We start from the raw sequence: 20,991 nt of genomic DNA on the forward strand, positions 1-20,991 counted from the left end.
AGGACTGGCCCTTGCTCTTGGCCACCTAACACCTATTGCTGCATCTTTTTCACAACTACAGTATGTGTAGGATTGTGGATACTGCTTCTTCACAATGCAAGTGTATTTTTCTGTAGCCAAAGATTTGGCTCTAAAACCTATTTATCATATATACTTTATAACGCTGAAATATTCCAAAGTGTTTTACTAAGAATATACATAATTCCCATGAATTTTAAAACAACTACCAAGCAGCAATACAAACAAAATGTGTTTGAACCCACCCTGGTGTTGGTGCACAAAAACTGGAACTGTTCTTTACCATTGCTTCTTCTTTGGACTAGTCTACACAGTTGGTAGGTATATACTGGTTCAGGTGCATGAACGGATTTGTTCTTTTGTTTGGTCTTGCTGTAGTGGCCTTATTTATATTCAGATTTCAGATTTTTCTAGGCAATATAGGAATGCTAAATTAATTCTATATAACTAGACTATAAGTACCTACCTGACTCCAACTGCCAGTAAACCATTCAACTTTGCCCTCACAAGGTCCATTATTACATGCTGTAGTTTCAGGAGGTCTTTGGTTCCCACACCCTTCTAAAGGCAAGCTGCTTACATGGTTGGACATGCACACCACAGATCGTGTCCTCACACCTTCACCACATTCTGCAGAGCACTGAAAAAGAAACCGATAACGTAAACATGAATATTTCCCTGTACAAAGCACAACAGAAAACATTGTTTGTCTGCTGAATGTCTAATTCAACAGCTCTTTGCTGTAACACAGCTTAGTCACTCGGTTCAAAAACAGAAACAAAATTATTTCTGCCTTTTATTAATTAATTCATGAAAAGTAAATAATAATTAATGTTATTATAATTACACTGCCTTAGGAGTAAGAATTATTTACAAATATTCTATAAATTTGTCTCCAAGTAGTCTAGTTGGCTTTGCAATTCCTCATAAATGGCTGCAGCAATGAAAGAAAAAAATTACATTAGTAGTGAATGGCAGGAAAAACAAAACCAAGAAAAACAAATAACAGATCATACCCTGTCACTCCATTCTGTAAGGAACCAGCTCTTTGCACAAGGGCCCATGTCACAGTTCTCAATATCATCTGGACGTAGTTTCATGTTGCACTCTTCATCATCAACAACATCCCCAATGTTACTGATGCACTTAACATCCCGGGTCTTCTGCCCCACCCCACAGGGCACTGAGCACTAGAAGAGACGCAACAGCATGAATGACAAACCCAGAGACACAACAATAGGATGGCTATATATCATGATGACTAACTTTCCTATATAGATAAATATTGTGTTCATTCTTCAACAGGCCTTGCATTTCCTTTGTTGCTATAAACAAAATTTTGAACAGAACCTTAATTCTGCTTCACTAGTAAAGCTGGGAATGCATAGCTGAGCCCCACATGGTGTCTTGCAGAGATATCAGCTGTGTGTTCCAAACTTTAGTATGGAAAGCAAGCTTTTTTACTACCTGCAGAAAATACTTGCTTTGGGATACTGTCCTTAGGTTGCAAACTGTTGTAAACGGAACAGTTTAGATGTTAAGACTGATACATACAGTAGAGCAGAGCAGTTGAAGGTTTCTAAATGTTTTCAATATGATGTGTGCCAGGAAAAAAAGAGCCTTAGCAAACCCATTACCCAGTGCATATACTGTGAACAAAGTAAGCAGTGAACAGATGTGAATTTTCTCATGAGCAGTCTTGTAGGGAAGCAGTTCTGCTCCTTTGCATTTCCTTTTTACACAGTATACGGGCCACTAAATACAGAAGAGGGCAGCAAAGTTTGTTCACATGATAAATTAAACCGTTATAATTAAGGGCTCTTATACACAGTCTTTATTTAAATGATCTTTTAGGACTGGTACAGATAAATTCTTAAACTGTGCTCCCCTGCATTCAGTTTTAAAGTGTTCAGCAGCAGGGGGCACAGGAAGAAACACAGCCTATTTATTTAAAGGGGGTCGTAATCACACAGGTGTATTACAGTATGTGAGCTGAGAGGAAACCCAGGAAAACAGGGGCAGTGATGGACTGGCCCACCAGGATACCCAGGTGTCAGTGGAACTTCCATCTTCTAAACATTAGGCCTTTTTCATGGCCATTCCTTATTTCCTTAACAAATAAGATAAATAGATTGAATAATAGATTATAGTATGTAAAGAAAAGAGACTAGGAGAATAGAGGCTGAGCAAGAAGAGGAGAAAATAGTACTGAGTGGACCCTTGGTCTAAGGTTTTTTGGTGGGCCCTTGGTGTCCCAGTCAACACTGAACAGGGACAATGTATAAATTCTATGTTGATCAGAATATAATTTAAGAGTGCAGGTTCAGAATTGGAAATTAGTGGTACAAATTAGGGCAATTTCCCTGAAAAAAAAAAAAGTTTGGTTTCATTTAGTATACACTGTGTTGCATAGAAATCCATACCAAACCCATGCTCTATCAGTAAGCAGTTGTTCACAGGGTAAAATAAGGGCTCCCTGTGCTAACAGGCAGATGAAAATAATAAAAAGCTGTTTGAGGATTTTTCATGAGGGTGTCTATATCAAAGGAAGATGAACAATGCCATTTAAAGGTCTGCCTCCCTGTTATTTGACACAATTCTGTCTCATGCCCAACCGTGGCAGACACAGCTGAATAATGTGACTGGCGAGTAAGTGTCACAGAAGATTCATGAATCGGTTCCACTACTCTTTCTCAGCCTTGGGGTGAGTTATTGCCTACACACTTTCTGCTGCTTTATGAAAGGGCATTGAGGCAATTCTGATCAGAATTGTGGGAGGCTTTTTCAGTATAGATCATTAGGTTTAACCCCTTCATCTCTTGCAATTATAATGAAAAAGAGTAGAATTTACAAGTGTTCTTCATTGAATATGTTAATTAGAGAATAGCAAAGATGTAGCTAGCAGTACAAAATGTCAAGTACCATTCAGCTGGAATGATGTATGAGATAACTGATGGTTGTTTCAATTTTAATGACATTATTGGGAAATAATCTCAGACCTTCTGTATATGTACATGTCTATACCACATGTGTAGCACCAATGGTAAACATGAATTTATACGCATTAAAAGTACAATTTTCTTTTTGCATTTAAAGTCTATACCTGTTGATCAAGCCCATATGATGTTCATTGGTAGCAAATGAGAAAAGTATTAATTGTATAGTCCAGTAAAGACTGTTGGCATTTGGCCCTTGGGGATCTTCTTTTGTGAAGCTATCAAAAATATTGCACACAACTAAGTATATACTGTGGTCAGCATGTATATGGCATTGTTTAAATAAACCATTGTATTCTGCAGAGCTTGTATAAACATGTGCCTTTTTGCCCTATACAATTTAGGTGGATGCCCACGTCACTACACAGTAGCTTATTTATAACTATAGCAATGTTTCTGAAGCAAACACCATTTTTAATCAATGCCGAGTAAATCTGGCTATACACATGATCATCTGCTCTTTGGCAAGGTTGAAAATGCAAATGTGAACTGATGTGGTCCTTGGCCTGACAGTATATTTATTTAAACTACCCAATCCTTATCTGACCCATTTTTAGCCAGATATTGGTCAGGCAGGCCTGTCAAGCGTATGGGGCCAATCTGTAGCTTTTATCAGCCCATGTATGGCCACCTTAACGGTATATTATATTTGAATGCATATTTTTATATAATATACAGTTACCATGCACTAGTAAAAATTGTGCATTTGATTCAGAAAAACTGCTATAGATTTTCTCTGAAACTTTTGGTATTGCTGTTCCTTTCAGTGAGTTACTTAGTTACTAAATAATAATTAAAGGAGAACTAAAGCTTAACCTAAGAAGTAGGTTAGAAACGTTGCACATTATGTTTCGGGCTTCTGTACAAGCCCAAGGCAACCACAGCCGTTTAGCAGTAAAGACCTGTGTCTCCAAAGATGCCCCAGTAGCTCCCCATCTTCTTTTCTGCTGATTCACTGCACATGCTCTGTGCTGCTGTCACTTACTGAGCTTAGGGTCCCACTCACAATATACAGTACACATAGAATATAAATGTCACAATATAAGACTGATTAGTAATTAATACAGATAATTGCTACATGGCAGCACAGAAAACAGTACAAATAGCATCAGAATTTAATAATCAGCCTTGTAGCATCATTTTATATTACAGTCCAACCTCATTTTCTGCCGACCCCTAAGCTTAGCTTCTCAACAGCTGCTCAGAGCCCACTGAGACACTTTTCAAGATGGTGACCCCCCTGTGACAAGTTGAGTACATAAAATATGGCATTTTTAGCTGTATTCATTTTAGGGTTTAGTTCTCTTAAGGTGGCCATACACGGCCCGATAAGACTGACAGACCAAGTTGGTAGCTTATTGGCCAGTATATCGGGCCCTCCGATGGGCTTCCCTGACTGTTATCTGAGCAAAAATTTGCCAGATGCGGTTTGAGAAGTTTTTTGAGCAAAAATTTGCCGGATGCGGTTTGAGAAGTTTTTAAAACCCCATTGAATTGAGTACCGTATTGATTTTTTTGATGCAGTTCTCACACCAACCGCCTGCATTCCTTACATTGTGATCTGATCGTTGGGGTCTAGGGCCCATGATCGGATGAACCTGATCACCCACTCAGGGTGTTTGGCAACCTCTCCAAATGAGTATATCTGCCCATTTATGACCCTCCTTTAAAGATACATTTTTACAAAGCTACTCTAAGGGAAAAATACCATTGGAGTGACTTATGGTTTTGGAGCAGTAGATATTTTTCTGTTATAATGTTACCGTGCAGAGATCAGACGAGCACCGTTCGCACATATCCAACTGCAGATCCGTATATAGGCCCAATCCCATGCACATCATATGAAGCTTGGTCAAACACTTTTTAGCCAAGATGGAGAATGCTAAAAACTACATTTGGCCATTGATGAGACATGTTACGGATAGATTGTACTCGCCCGCATCTAACACTACACTCTTTGGAGGTGCATTTATTGCTTCTGGAGTCAGTTACTTACAGGTGTCCAGTCTGTCCTTATTTGCCATTCACTGCAGATTTTCAATTGGCATGTACTGGTGGTCTCTGGCTTCTCTAGGCTTTGGCAGCGGTGTGGCTGTACTGTAAGAGTGCGATTAGCATAGATGTGCCTGCAGAGGATTTGCCGGTGCTGCATTCCCAGACCACAGGTTTTACTGCATTCAGACCACTCTCCTATATCCCAGCTAGATAAAAACACACAAATAAAGTGTCAGTTATTACATACAAGAAAATTAAGTCACAATCTGAATGTATCGATATATAGGCAATACCATCTTTAGGTCAATGTTTGGTTTCCACAGGATGCTAGATGCACAGATGCACATTTGTATTCACACATTATGTGGCAAATAAAAATCTTATTATTCTACAGGGGAGGGTCAAGCAACCCTGTAAATTTAAAAGCAAATATGTTGTGAGGGTTAAAGGGGTTGTTCACCTTTCAACCATTTTTTCAGTTCAGTTGTTTTCAGATCACCATAAACAAAGACTTTTTTCAATTGCTTTCCATCTTTTATTTTTTCCCATTTTCTCCAAAATGTAAGTTTAAAGTTTAATGTTGTGTCTCTAGTGTTTGTCTGGCAGCTCAGTGATCCTGGAACATATTCTGAACTGTTATAATTTGATAAAATTATTTTATAAAATTAGTAGATACATTTCTTAGCAGCATCTGTGGAATATTAGCAACTATTGTATCAATTATCAATTATAACAGCTGCCTTTAATGAAATCAAAAATAACAAATGTATCAACTAAATGTATAAATTTAGAACAGTTAAAGAGTCGGGACCCCCTTCCCAGAGCTGCTTTAGAAGGTGAAAAATGAAACTTTACACTTCAATATTAGAAACATGGTCACAAATCGAATAGAAAGTAATTGGAAAAAGTCTATTTCTGGTGAAAAATTGGAACCAACTGAACTGAAGGTGAACAATCTCTTTAAATATACAAAAAAAACCCAGAGCATAAAAAATGGCTTCCAGTGATAATGGTCAAAAATGCTCTATGTGAATATGTGAGCTGGTATGTGATTTCTCATTTCACATATTTTATCTGCATACTTTGGCATTTCCATCATGGTAGGATTATGACTGTTCCTACAATGCACCCTTTAACTATGGGTGTGTGAATAAAATAGCACATTCTACATTTGTGACAGATCTGCCAACATTGTAATTAGCTTTGGTTAGGGTGATCATAGACGGCAGATTAAAGCTGCCAATACCAGTCCTTTAGACCGATTGGGCAGCTATTTTGCCTGTGTGTGGGGCTTCTGAAGGGTCTCCCCGATTGATATCAGGCCAAAAATCACCAGATATCGATCAGGCAGGTTTGATTTGTCCTGTGATCAAAGACCGCAAGGGCTAGTTGATGTGGTCCTATTACCCATTGGCGCCAATTTCCTTTGTATAATACAATCGTTTGGCCCTAGGGAAGAACATTTGAATTAACCCAATATCACCCTGCCGTTGGTGGGCATATCTGCTCATTTGGTGACCTTGCCAAATTGGCTGTGAGGTGTACTGCTATTCTCACAAAAAAATGTTAGCAATAATTTGAATCCAAATGCATTGCTAAATGATATATGCACATGTATAAACTATATTGACAGGATTGGTCTGTACCTGCCACTTTTGTGCTTTGCACCATGTGCCAGATTTTTCTATCCAGCAGGAGGTACAATGTGCAGCCAGACCATGACCAGATGCTCCCTCTACATGAGCACTCAGGATTACGTTATTAACCCCTTAGTGCTCTTGTACTTATGGGCAGCATCTATTTAAATGACCCCTAAAGTGATTTAACCTCTGCAGTGATCTTATAAAGAACTGCAGACATTCGTACTGTCATGCACGGAATGCTTGCTTCATGCTTCTCAAATGAACCCCCCCCCTAATACTGCCAGTATCTGCCATTGGCATTGACTTTCTCTTACATTTTAATGGGCCAGGGAATTTGACCTCTCCAGTTCTCGAGAGAATAATTGTGGTCAAAACACCAGGCATATACCTTAGGTGAGTAAATCAAATTGGCCCACCCAAGGGTTATTTTACGCAATTTGCATTTTGCGATGAATACACACTACAGAATGCTAGGATAAGCTAAGCGTTACTATTAGGCCTCCTGCATTTTGCATGCAAATTCAGTCAGAACAACTCTTTAGGTTTTAAGCAAACGGGCAGATTTGGGGAGATTTAGTCACCTGGCGACTAATCGCCTCTTCTTTGGGACGACAATCTCCCCAAACTGCCTTCCCCTTGCTTTCCGCCTGCTAAAATGAAAAAATGCCTGCGGAAATGCACTCGCGGCGCTTCGACTGAAGCGCCGCGAGTGCATTGCAGCAGGCGGTTTTTTATTTTAGCAGATGGAAGATAGTTTGGGGAATCTACATTTGTGCTTAAACCCTTACATATAAACATGGGTCAGACTGCCCACAATTGGCATTCAAAAATGGTAATCGCTAATTTGTATTAGATATATCTGGGCATCTTTACACTCACACTATGAATAGAGATGTCGCGAACTGTTCGCCGGCGAACTTGTTCGCGCGAACATCGGGTGTTCGCGCTCGTCGGAAGTTCGCGAACGTCGCGCGACGTTCGCCATTTTGGGTTCGCCATTGTTGGCGCTTTTTTTTGCCCTCTCACCCCAGACCAGCAGGTACATGGCAGCCAATCAGGAAGCTCTCCCCTGGACCACTCCCCTTCCCTATAAAAACCGAAGCCCTGCAGCGTTTTTTCACTCTGCCTGTGTGTGCTGAAGAGATAGTGTAGGGAGAGAGCTGCTGCCTGTTAGTGATTTCAGGGACAGTTGAAAGTTTGCTGGCTAGTAATCGTTTTGATACTGCTCTGTTATTGGAGGGACAGAAGTCTGCAGGGGTTTGAGGGACATTTTAGCTTAGGTAGCTTTGCTGGCTAGTAATTACCTTCTACTGCAGTGCTCTGTATGTAGCTGCAGTGGGCAGCTGTCCTGCTTCTGATCTCATCTGCTGACTGCTGCAATAACAGTAGTCCTTGTAAGGACTGCTTTTATTTATTTTTTTGTTGTTTTACTACTACTACTACTACTACTATAAGAGCCCAGTGCTATTAGTCTAGCAGTGTTGGGGAGTGGGACTGGTGTGCTAATCTGCTGCTCCTAGTAGTTCAGCAGCACCAACTTTAATTTTTTTTTTTTAATATTCATTTTTTTTTATTTTACTTTTTTTTATTTTACTACCGCTGTAGTAGTGTATAAGTTGACCGTTTAGGCATTATTTGCCCTGTAGGCATTATTTGCACAGTGTTTTCTTCAACCCGCCATCTAGCTGTGTGACCTTGTTCACATTCTGTCTAAATATCCATAATATTACCGTCTCCAGAAAAAACACCGGAGTGACTTTTTTCAAGCAGCCATAATATATTTTACGTAATCCTTATCCACCGCTGTAGTAGTGTATACGTTGACCTTGTAGGCATTATTTGCACAGTGTTTTCTTCAACCCGCCATCTAGCTGTGTGACCTTGTTCACATTCTGTCTAAATATCCATAATATTACCGTCTCCAGAAAAAACACCGGAGTGACTTTTTTCAAGCAGCCATAATATATTTTACGTAATCCGTATCCACCGTTGTAGTAGTGTATACGTTGACCTTGTAGGCATTATTTGCACAGTGTTTTCTTCAACCCGCCATCTAGCTGTGTGACCTTGTTCACATTCTGTCTAAATATCCATAATATTACCGTCTCCAGAAAAAACACCGGAGTGACTTTTTTCAAGCAGCCATAATATATTTTACGTAATCCGTATCCACCGCTGTAGTAGTGTATACGTTGACCTTGTAGGCATTATTTGCACAGTGTTTTCTTCAACCCGCCATCTAGCTGTGTGACCTTGTTCACATTCTGTCTAAATATCCATAATATTACCGTCTCCAGAAAAAACACCGGAGTGACTTTTTTCAAGCAGCCATAATATATTTTACGTAATCCGTATCCACCGTTGTAGTAGTGTATACGTTGACCTTGTAGGCATTATTTGCACAGTGTTTTCTTCAACCCGCCATCTAGCTGTGTGACCTTGTTCACATTCTGTCTAAATATCCATAATATTACCGTCTCCAGAAAAAACACCGGAGTGACTTTTTTCAAGCAGCCATAATATATTTTACGTAATCCGTATCCACCGCTGTAGTAGTGTATACGTTGACCTTGTAGGCATTATTTGCACAGTGTTTTCTTCAACCCGCCATCTAGCTGTGTGACCTTGTTCACATTCTGTCTAAATATCCATAATATTACCGTCTCCAGAAAAAACACCGGAGTGACTTTTTTCAAGCAGCCATAATATATTTTACGTAATCCGTATCCACCGCTGTAGTAGTGTATACGTTGACCTTGTAGGCATTATTTGCACACTGTTTTCTTCAACCCGCCATCTAGCTGTGTGTATTATCGTTTCCAGAAAAACCAACTGAGTTTTTGTTGTTGTTGTTGTTTTTTAAAAAATAATGCCAGGCAAAGGCAGGCCGCCACGCAGAGGCCGTGCTAGGGGCCGTGCTGCTATGCAATCCTGTGGCCCTAGCAAATTGCCCAGTTTTAAAAAGCCAATGACCCTGAACTCCCAAAATGCTGAAGAGGTAGTTGACTGGCTTACACAGCACACCCCATCCGTTTCTAACTTTACCACAACATCCTCCTCATCCTCCACTGCTATGGCCACCCCACGTAACACTTCCTCCACCACCGGTGCCCCTTCTTCACTGGGGTCAGAGGAGTTATTTTCCCATGAGTTTCTTGAACTGAGTAATGCGCAACCATTATTGCCAGAAGAAGATGAAGGAGATGAGGACCTTACACCAGATTTAATTCTGGCAGAGAACACGACAGAGATGGACATAATGAGTGATGAGGAGGAGGTCCCCGCTGCTGCTTCCTTCTGTGATGTGTCAGAAGAAATTGATGCATCTGAGGAGAATGATGATGAGGAGATTGATGTTTTGTGGGTGCCTAGTAGAAGAGAGCAAGAGGAGGGTAGTTCAGATGGAGAGACGGAGAGTCAGAGAGGCAGTAGGAGAATAAGACTTAGAAGAAGCAGGGAGGACAGCCCGCAGGGATCAGTAGGGCAACAACATGTATCGGCACTTGTGTTCAGCCGGCCAACGCACCCGCCATTGCCGCCAATGCCGCCAACTTCTACTGTTACCGCCAGATCGCACACTTCCAAAAAGTCAGCAGTGTGGGATTTTTTTAATGTGTGTGCCTCTGACAAAAGCATTGTAATTTGCAATGAGTGCAGTCAGAAACTGAGCCTTGGTAAGCCCAACAGCCACATAGGTACAACTTCTATGCGAAGGCACATGAGCGGCAAGCACAAAGCACTTTGGGAGCAACACCTCAAAGGCAACAGGCAAACTAAAAGCCACACTCCTTCTGGTCCAGCATCTTACTGCTCTACCTCTGCTCTCCTTGACCCGTCTGAACCACCCTCCACTCCGCCTTCCACCTTGACCACCTGTTCCCATTCCCAGTCATCTGCCACCAGCCAAGTTTCTGTGAAGGCCATGTTTGAGCGTAAGAAGCCAATGTCTGACTGTCACCCCCTTGCCCGGCGTCTGACAGCTGGCTTGTCTGCACTCTTAGCCCGCCAGCTTTTACCATACCAGCTGGTGGACTCTGAGGCCTTCCGCAAATTTGTAGCAATTGGGACACCGCAGTGGAAGGTACCCAGCCGCAATTTTTTTTCTAAAAAGGGAATACCACACCTGTACCAACATGTGCAGAGCCAAGTTACCGCATCTCTGTCACTTAGTGTTGGGCCAAAGGTCCATATGACTACTGACGCATGGTCCTCCAAGCATGGTCAGGGCAGGTATGTCACCTACACTGCCCACTGGGTGAACTTGGTAATGGCTGGGAAGCAGGGAATGGGTAGCTCAACAACAACAGTGGAGTTGGTGTCACCGCCACGGATTGCACGCGGTTCTGCCACCACCTCTACTCCTCCATCGCTCTCTACCTCGTCTTCTTCTTCTTCTTACTCTGCTGCTGGGTCCTCCTTCTCCTCCTCCACACCTGTGCACCCCCAGCTCCCCCTAGGCTATTCGACGTGCCAGGTACGCCGTTGTCACGCTGTCTTGGGGATGACGTGCCTGGAAAGCAAAAACCATACCGGATCTGTACTCCTGTCATCTCTGCAGTCACAGGCCGATCGGTGGCTGACCCCACACCAACTGCAGATCGGAAAAGTGGTGTGTGACAATGGAAGCAATCTGTTGGCAGCGTTGAGACTAGGCAATTTAACACATGTGCCCTGCATGGCACATGTGTTAAATTTAATAGTCCAACGTTTTGTCTCCAAGTACCCAGGATTCCAGGACGTTCTCACCCAGTCCAGAAAGGTGTCGGCCCATTTCAGACGTTCCTACACAGCCATGGCACGCCTTGCTGACATTCAGCAGCGCTACAACATGCCAGTCAGGCGTTTGATTTCTGACAGCCAGACTCGCTGGATTCAACGCTCCTTATGTTGGAACGTCTGCTGCAACAACAAAGGGCCGTCAACGAGTACCTTTTTGAACTGGGTGGTAGGACTGGATCTGCACAGCTGGGGATTTTTTTCCCCCGTTACTGGGTGCTTATGCGCGATGCCTGCAGGCTCATGCGACCTTTTGAAGAGGTGACAAATATGGTCAGTCGCACCGAAGGCACCATCAGCGACCTAATACCCTTCGCTTTATTCCTGGAGCGTGCCGTGCGACGAGTGACAGATGAGGCTGTAGACCAGCGTGACGAGGAGCTGGAAGCGCACGATTTCTGGTCGGAATCACCAGAACGAACCCAGGCACCTGCTGCAACGCAGGGAGAGGTGCCAGAAGTGGAGTCAGAGGAGGAAGGTGGCTTTGTGGAGGAGGAGGAGGAGGACCAACAGGAGCAGGCTTCCCAGGGGGCTAGTGGTGACCTTTTGGGGACCCCTGGTCTTGTACGTGGCTGGGGGAGGAGACCGTGGATGATGCAGTCCTTGATAATGAGGAAGCGGAGATGGATAGCTCTGCATCCAACCTTGTGAGAATGGGGTCTTTCATGCTGTCATGCCTGTTGAAGGACCCCCGTATCAAGAGGCTTAAGGAGAAGGACCTGTACTGGGTCGCAACGCTACTAGACCCTCGGTACAAGCATAAAGTGTCAGAAATGTTACCAACATACCACAAGTCCGAAAAGATGCGGCATTTACAAACCAGCCTGCAAAACATGTTGTACAATGCTTTTAAGGGTGATGTCACTTCAGGAACTCATCAACATTCCAGGGGCAGAGGTGCCAGTAATCCTGCCACGAGCACACCTGCAAGGACAAAGCCCTTTGGCCAGTCTGTAACGTCAGACATGCAAATGTTTTTCTGTCCAAGGCAGCGCCACAACCCTTCTGGATCCACCCTCAAAGAACGCCTCGACCGGCAGGTAGCGGACTACCTGGCATTAACTGCAGATATCGACACTCTGAGGAGCGATGAACCCCTGGACTACTGGGTGCGCAGGCTTGATCTGTGGCCAGAGCTGTCACAATTTGCCATGAACCTCTTGTCTTGCCCAGCCTCAAGTGTGCTCTCAGAAAGGACCTTCAGTGCAGCAGGAGGGATTGTAACTGAGAAGAGAACTCGCCTAGGTCACAAAAGTGTCGATTACCTGACCTTTATTAAAATGAATGAGGGGTGGATCTCGGAGGGTTACTGCACGCCGGAAGACTTGTTCTGACTTCTATGCAGCTGTCCTTCTCTTCAAGCCTCATGACTCCACACACAGCTGTCCTTTAGCGTCCTCCTCCTCCCTCCGCCACCGTTACAAACTAGGGTGCAAACCCTACTGGTTTAATTTTTTCTGGCCTCTGTGCTTCAGTGGCTGCAACCAAAAAAACTGGGCAAACAATGTCTACAAGGTCAACGTATGGCAAAAAATGACTATTTTCAGCATTTATATGGCATATTTTTTCTGGCAACTGTGCTTCAGTGGCTGCGTCCAAAAAAATGCATATTTTCTGCATTTATATGGCATAATTTTTCTGGCCTCTGTGCTTCAGTGGCTGCAACCAAAAAAATGCATATTTTCAGCATTTATATGGCATAATTTTTCTGGCCTCTGTGCTTCAGTGGCTGCAACCAAAAAAATTTATATTTTCAGCATTTATATGGCATAATTTTTCTGGCCTCTGTGCTTCAGTGGCTGCAACCAAAAAAATGCATATTTTCAGCATTTATATGGCATAATTTTTCTGGCAACTGTGCTTCAGTGGCTGCGACCAAAAAAATGACTATTTTCAGCATTTATATGGCATATTTTTTCTGGCCTCTGTGCTTCAGTAGCTGCGGCCAAAAAAACTGGGCAAACAATGCCTACAAGGTCAACGACGTTGACCTTGTAGGCATTGTTTGCCCAGTTTTTTTGGTCGCAGCCACTGAAGCACAGAGGCCAGAAAAAATATGCCATATAAATGCTGAAAATAGTCATTTTTTGCCATATACGTTGAGTCAACGTATGGCAAAAAATGACTATTTTCAGCATTTATATGGCATATTTTTTCTGGCCTCTGTGCTTCAGTGGCTGCGGCCAAAAAAACTGGGCAAACAATGCCTACAAGGTCAACGACGTTGACCTTGTAGGCATTGTTTGCCCAGTTTTTTTGGCCGCAGCCACTGAAGCACAGAGGCCAGAAAAAATATGCCATATAAATGCTGAAAATAGTCATTTTTTGCCATACGTTGACTCAACGTATATGGCAAAAAATGACTATTTTCAGCATTTATATGGCATATTTTTTCTGGCAACTGTGCTTCAGTGGCTGCGACCAAAAAAACTGGGCAAACAATGCCTACAAGGTCAACGTATGGCAAAAAATGACTATTTTCAGCATTTATATGGCATATTTTTTCTGGCAACTGTGCTTCAGTGGCTGCAACCAAAAAAACTGGGCAAACAATGTCTACAAGGTCAACGTATGGCGAAAAATTACTATTTTCAGCATTTATATGGCATATTTTTTCTGGCAACTGTGCTTCAGTGGCTGCGTCCAAAAAAACTGGGCAAACAATGCCTACAAGGTCAACGTATGGCAGTTGTTTAAAGAGAACAGTAGATTACTAGCCAGCAAAGCTACCTAAGCTAAAATGTCCCTCAAATCCCTGCAGACTTCTGTCCCTCCAATACAGAGCAGTATCAAGCAGATTACTAGCCAGCAAACTTACTATCATCTGTCCCTGAAATCACTAACAGCTCTCCCCCTACACTATCTCTTCCAAGCACACACAGGCAGATTTTTCAGATACATTTTTGCCCTTGATCCCCCTCTGGCATGCCACTGTCCAGGTCGTTGCACCCTTTAAACAACTTTAAAATCATTTTTCTGGCCAGAAATTTTTTTTTTAGATGTTAAAGTTCGCCTTCCCATTGAAGTCTATGGGGTTCGCGAACCGTTCGCGAACCGCTCGCGTTTTTGCGCAAGTTCGCCAATATGTTCGCGAACTTTTTTTCCGACGTTCGCTACATCCCTAACTATGAAGGCAAATGTGTGTGCAATAGTGAGAATGCTATAATGACAGATCCAATCACATACTTCAGTAACTGTCTTACAATTTCTACACCAGAGAAAAGTTAAATTCATCTCATGTACAAAACACAGATCTGAGTGAGGCATTTGGATGTAATTGGCAAGCATGAGATAGGAACTAGAAAGATGAACTATTTATATAATCCTTTCCTAATTTTGGGTCAGTACACGTGAAACATAAGCATTCAAGAAATATATGCTTAGTGAGTGTACACAAGGCCTTTGGGATGATTTAACTAAAAGAAAATCCAGATAACTTGATTGGGATGTTGACATTTCGATTAATTAACCCATTTCCATTAATAATACAAGTGTTTTTAGGATAGTATTGCAGCTTTTGATTTAACCCTAATGGCACAGAAGAAATCAGTATATTCTAGAACCGCACTGTGCAACCTGTCATCACAATTTTTGTGTGCTCGAATGCAGACTACAGCAAGCCAACATTTTATATCCTGCGGTAAAACACAGAGACTATAGGAATTTTTTAAAATCTCAAGTAAAACACAAAAAGCAAAAGTGATGGTGGAGAGGCCAAGCACTGCTTCAAGCCAAAAAGAAAAGCTTTTCAGGACCTTAACTAAAGGTGGAAGTAGGCAATCTGTGTATTATTCCCAATGTGTGCTATAAGGCAAACTGGTAAATCTGAACAGCAGATCCACATGCAAGAACAAAGATAAATAGCTCTTTTTATTGCATGAAGGAACGTGATTCAAGCCATATGTTACACAGGCATTACAGATACAGAGGGACAGGTTCAACCCTTTGTAGCTGTGTGGGAAGTTGGAGGGGCGGTTGATAGCCATTTAATCAGTTCTGCAGACCTCAAAACCATTCAGTTCTCATTCAGATACAAAACTTGTATAAATTAGCCTGGACATTATCTGCACAAACACATTACTAATTGTATTGAGCCCTTCATGTTTCTCCTGCTGCCTTGTTAATGCTTATCAATCGTATGCATTCAAACCTGGTCAGATAAATATTAATAGTGCAGAATTAATAATAGTAATAATTAAGTTTAACAAGGCATCATGTTGAACAAGAAAGGGTTGCTTGACTGGCTAGCAGAAGAAGCAATTTTTTTATTATTGCAGTCTTTAATTTGCAAATCAAACCATAGAAGTGAATGGTCAGGTGCGCTAAAAAGTAGAAGGCCACCATGATTCAAGACACAGTTTCAGTATTGTTAGGGCACTTTTCAACAGGGTGAATAGTTTACTAAACCAGTGAACAGGAGCAAAACCATTTAAACTATGAAACATGGAAATTAGGAAATAGCTCTAGAATACCAATATGGAAGAAATTAAAATTAAAAAAAATATTCCCTTCTGATATTACTGGATATAAATATAGTGATATCCCGTAGACCTGACAACTGATTTTCATGCATTCTTTTACATGCATACAGAATTTTAGCAGTTTCTAGAAACATATGTTTGCTGCAAACCAACTTACAAGGCTGGGCATGGAAAGAGATTGCAAGGCTCCTCTTCTGCACTTGGTTTGGTACTGGAGTCACAGAAAACATCTGCTGTCTCTTCATGTGTATTTCTGTTTACGCAGTGAAACACTGGATAGCGGGACCCTAAAAAAAGGACAATTCTACTGAGATCCCCCATGATATTATTTTTAAATATCACAACACTACCATGATCTTTTATTTTTATTTATGATTATTTTACTATTTACTAGTTACAAAGACATTTTGCACTCAGTGATTATATTAGATTATAAATGTTTTTTAAGATCTGTATATCATTAGTTATAATGAACTATGCGGGCCTGATTTTGGATTGCTCATGCAATCGTAAAGAAAACGCCAGGTTTTGGTACAAAAAAAGTACAATTACCCAAATATTTCACTAATAGGCTTTTTAAAAAGAACAAAAACGTTGGCAGGTTTAAGGTGCCACAGTTTTTCTTCATTACATAAGCCCGTTTGGGTAAAATTACAGACGTAGCCAAGCTATTTTAGTCCTAAACCCAGCATGAGTTTGGAAACTCAAGTAGGGCTTCCTTTAAAGGAACAGTAACACCAACAAATGAAAGTGTATTAAATTAATGATAATATAATTCACTGTTGGCCTGCACTAGTAAAACTGATTTGTTTGCTTCAGAAAGACTACTATAGTTTATATAATCAAGCTGCTGTGTAGCCATGGTAGCAGCCATTCAAAGCTCAAAAAGGAGAAAAGGCTCAGGATACACAGCTGATAGATAAACCCAGTAGTATACAATGGGATTTTACATAGCTTATCTGTTATCTATAATTTGTCTTGTGCTTGAAAGGATGCCCCCATGGCTACACAACAGCTTGTTTATATAAACTATAATAATCTTTCTGAAGCAAATAAACCAGTTTTAGCAGTGCAGGACAACACTACATTATTTATTCATTACTTAAAAACAATTTCCTTTTTTAATGGTACTGTCCCCTGACCCTAATTGTTATATAAGATCAGTATGTCAACTCCTGGTCTCTTGTTAATAGCGTGTACTCTGTATCATTCAGGGAATCAAAATATTTTTATATTTTTATATTTTAATAACTATATTATAGATATTTTATACTATATATTTTTAACCCACCTCACCTTTCCCACACGTAGCTGAACATTCAGTTGACCCCACTTGCTTCCAGTTAAAGTCTCGGCTTTGCCTTGGTGGTTGTAATGGAAGTACTTGGTTATCTGGCTGGTGTGAGGGATATCTCCCGGGATGTCTACCAGGAAAAGATTCAGTGTCTAGTTCACTATAGGAATCTCTCTTTTCTGTAGGGTCTGAGGCTTCTTCTTCTAACTGGCCATTAAAAGGTTCAGCTGGATACCGCACCAAAAATTAACAAAGACAATTATTTAATTAATTACACAAATATTGTTAGGTTTTTAAAACTGAAAAAACACATGGAAGATGGATGCTATTTTCATTATTGTACAATCCTATTTTTGACACTTTTTGTCATCATCTATGGTGAAGGGAGCAGGAGGCACCTCTACATCATCCTAAATAATGCCAAATTATTGTTTTAGCTCATTAACCTCCATGATTAATCCAGTTTTTTGATGGGGTATATCCTATAAATAAACTAAGAATAAAACCGATTTCAACAATATAGTAAGTGTTATTGTTAAAGGACAAGGAGAGGCTAACACAATGTGGGTGCCAATTACAAGGTTTTGTCTTATTATTAGTGAAAAATTATATCCATAAAAATGAAGAATTATGTAAACAGGACATTATGGGAAATCACACTGCTGTATTTCTAGATAATAGGTTACCTCTTAATAGATCTGGGATGTATAGACACACACACAATAGTTGAAATACTATGCTACATTGCGAATGGAGACTAAATAAGCAATCACCTGGTCGTCGATGAAGAGGTAGTTGATGGCTGATGGCATTCGCTGCTGGAATAACATACTCATAATGAATTCCAGGGTTTGGCTGCTGATGTATCATCTAATAAGGGAAGCAAATTTTTTTTAATAAAACTGTTATTTTAGTCTTGAAATAAATGAATAATTCCTAAACCTTAAGTTCCACTTGGTGGCCCAGTGCAAACATAAAGAATCATACTGGAGTATATCACTGGGCACAAGGGATAAACAAGTTTTTAGTGGTATCTAGAGATTCTTTCAGTTTAAAAGGTCACTTAGGATTATTGGCATGCAGAAGTGGTGGAAACCACATCCTGAGATTCTTAGTTGTTGCGGCCATGATTAATGGTCTGAAGTGTGTAATGTTATAACAAACCCAGATCAGATGAGATAAAATGTTTTGAGCAAACAACCTTCATGCTATTATGCTATCTCATAAATAGCATGGTCTTATTCCAACATAACCAGAAATGTATGAGCAGAGGTGATTAAAGTCCCTCCAAATAGAGCAGAACCGCAATTTTACATTTCCCAGGGGACTGTTTCTGGGAAAATGTTAAATCTGAAAAAGAAAGGATGAAATGGTACTGCAACAAATCAATTCTGGGGAAAATGTAAAATCGAGTTTTTAATGTACTGCAGTATACAGTATCCCGCTAAAAGTTGCTTTCATCTTAAAGAATCCTAATATAGAGAGGTAACACTGTGTCTCTCCAACTGTTTAAAACATCTCTTCATTGTTGGAGGATACTGGGACATGTACAGTTGTGTCAATCACTGCTTTTGGTAGAAATTATATTTCTATATGGCAAATAATTTACTAATGGGTATAGTAGAGTATTAGAAAAACCAAAAGACCCAACAGTCATGACATGCATGCTGCTGATTCTGTGTTACTGAATCATTAATTGAGGCTTGAGGTCATTCATTTTGTGAAAAGACAGGTGTCAATCATGGCCCTTATTTAAGGAAGGAAGGCAGCAAATGTTGTGCATGCTGGTTATAGTGCATTTCTCTCTGAAAATCTGAGTAAAATGAGTCATTCCAGACATTATTCAGAACAACAGGGTACTTTGATTAAGAAGTTGATTGGAGAGGGGAAACCATATAAATAATTGCAAATGATAGGCTGCTCAGCTAAAATGATCTCAAATGCTTTAAAATGGCAACCCAAACCTGAAAAATGTGGAAGAAAACAACCATTTGAATGGAAAGAAGAATAACCAAAATGGCACTCATCTAATAAGCTCCTGGAAGACTAAAGTTACCTGTGAGAATTGTTACAATTAGAAGATGTCTATGTGAAGCCAAACTATTGGCAAGAAGCCCCCACAACATTTTGAGGACTGATGAAAGCAAGATCGTTGTTTTTGGGTCTAGGGGTTTGATGTTGGACAGGCATGTTTACTGTTGCCCAGATAGTAAATTACTTGTATGAGCGTTAAAGTGGGGCATACCACTTGTTACACAAATACAGTATGTACTAGATTTGTATGTAAAATGGCGGTTACTTAGCCACAGAATATACACGTTCTGTGTTTTGTTTAGGTGAAACCTGGTGTTTTGACTGCTGTTGGGCTCTGATCGGGGAACCATGAAAGTAAAAACATTCTTCCCTGTCTGTATTTATTTTTATTTAAAAGATTGAGCTTTGGGTGTACCCTGAGAATTGTTCCAAATAAGTTGGTGTGATGGTGAAAAGAAGTCAGAATTAAAGAGTATACAGGTATGGGACCTGTTATCCGGAATGCTCGGGACCTGGGTTTTTCCGGATAATGGATCTTTCCGTAATTTGGGTCTTCATGCCTTAAGTCTACTAGAAATTCATTTAAATATTAAATAAACCCAATAGGCTGGTTTTGCTTCCAATAAGGATTAATTATATGTTAGTTGAGATCAAGTACAAGGTACTGTTTTATTATTACAGAGAAAAAGGAAATCATTTTTAAAATTTGGATTATTTGAATAAAATGGAGTCTATGGGAGAGGGCCATTCCGTAATTCAGAGCTTTCTGGATATCGGGTTTCCGGATAAGGGATCCTATACCTGTACAAATATATAATGCAATGGCTAACCTGTGTTACTGTAATTCTAACAATACCAGATTGTGACATTCTCAGAAACAGTTAATAAATATTCTACATTCTAAGTTTTATATATGAACATTTATTTATTCTATTGTTTAAAAATGCAATTCTTCATCCTGCCTCATTTGCTTATTTGCTTTTCCTCACTAATAATTAAACCACTGTATTACAACAGATGTTAACTAACCCAGCATAAACATTTGCTGATGGCAAAACCATAGTATTTATTTTTATTTATGTAAATTTGTGTCAGTAGATGTTATGCAGGAGCTATAAATTACAGGGGGGTTATATAGACAACTGCCATGTCTTAAACATTCTGTATAATAGATTCCCATAACTGTATCTGTATTTTGGCTATTCTATTCTATAGAAATTGCATTCCGCAGAGAAATACTTTTTCAGATCCTATCCTGACACATGTAAATATCCCATGTAAAATGTAAGGCAAGGCTACTGTACCTAAGTGCGACTTCATTCCTTGAGACACAAGTATAGTATTAAAGGGATGGGAACGGGAGTGGCTAACCTTTGTTCTATCTGGAAGACCAACACGAAAACATCTACAGTAAAGAATTCTTTTAACTCTGATAAAGGGCACATTCTCATTAATTTACAATTGGGCCAGTATATAACCGTATCTATAATCAATTTAAATGCATGACTTGTGGCTGCTGGACCAGTGCAGCTTGTGCATATGTTGTGTGTCAAATGTTAAAAAAAAGTTGCTTTCCTTAGCAATGCTCAAAGAGTTACATGACTCATGTGAGGATAATTCACTTTATTAAATTATACAGAACTTTGATATTGGAGAAAAATGTACAAACCAGTCCACAAATTAGGCTGCAGGGGTGTGATTTAAGAGAGGAAGGGGATTATGGGCCACTTTTTGGATTAGACTGAGCCACAAGA

General features: G+C 40.4%; 1 protein-coding gene across 2 annotated transcripts in view; it reads right to left on the minus strand.

The window, feature by feature from the left end:
* Positions 1 to 20,991, minus strand: part of thsd4.S (thrombospondin type 1 domain containing 4 S homeolog) — a 309,110-nt gene that overhangs the window by 6,366 nt on the left and 281,753 nt on the right. For both annotated transcript variants that reach the window (XM_018255490.2, XM_018255491.2), the window contains 6 exons: positions 17,977 to 18,073; positions 17,206 to 17,430; positions 16,067 to 16,196; positions 5,011 to 5,215; positions 1,035 to 1,208; positions 485 to 658 (listed from right to left, as the gene is read on the minus strand). In XM_018255490.2, coding sequence (XP_018110979.1) covers positions 485 to 658; positions 1,035 to 1,208; positions 5,011 to 5,215; positions 16,067 to 16,196; positions 17,206 to 17,430; positions 17,977 to 18,073 — 1,005 coding nt within the window. The remainder of the gene's footprint in view (positions 1 to 484; positions 659 to 1,034; positions 1,209 to 5,010; positions 5,216 to 16,066; positions 16,197 to 17,205; positions 17,431 to 17,976; positions 18,074 to 20,991) is intronic.

Source organism: Xenopus laevis, chromosome 3S (genome assembly GCF_017654675.1).
Source record: "Xenopus laevis strain J_2021 chromosome 3S, Xenopus_laevis_v10.1, whole genome shotgun sequence".
NCBI lineage: Eukaryota > Metazoa > Chordata > Amphibia > Anura > Pipidae > Xenopus > Xenopus laevis.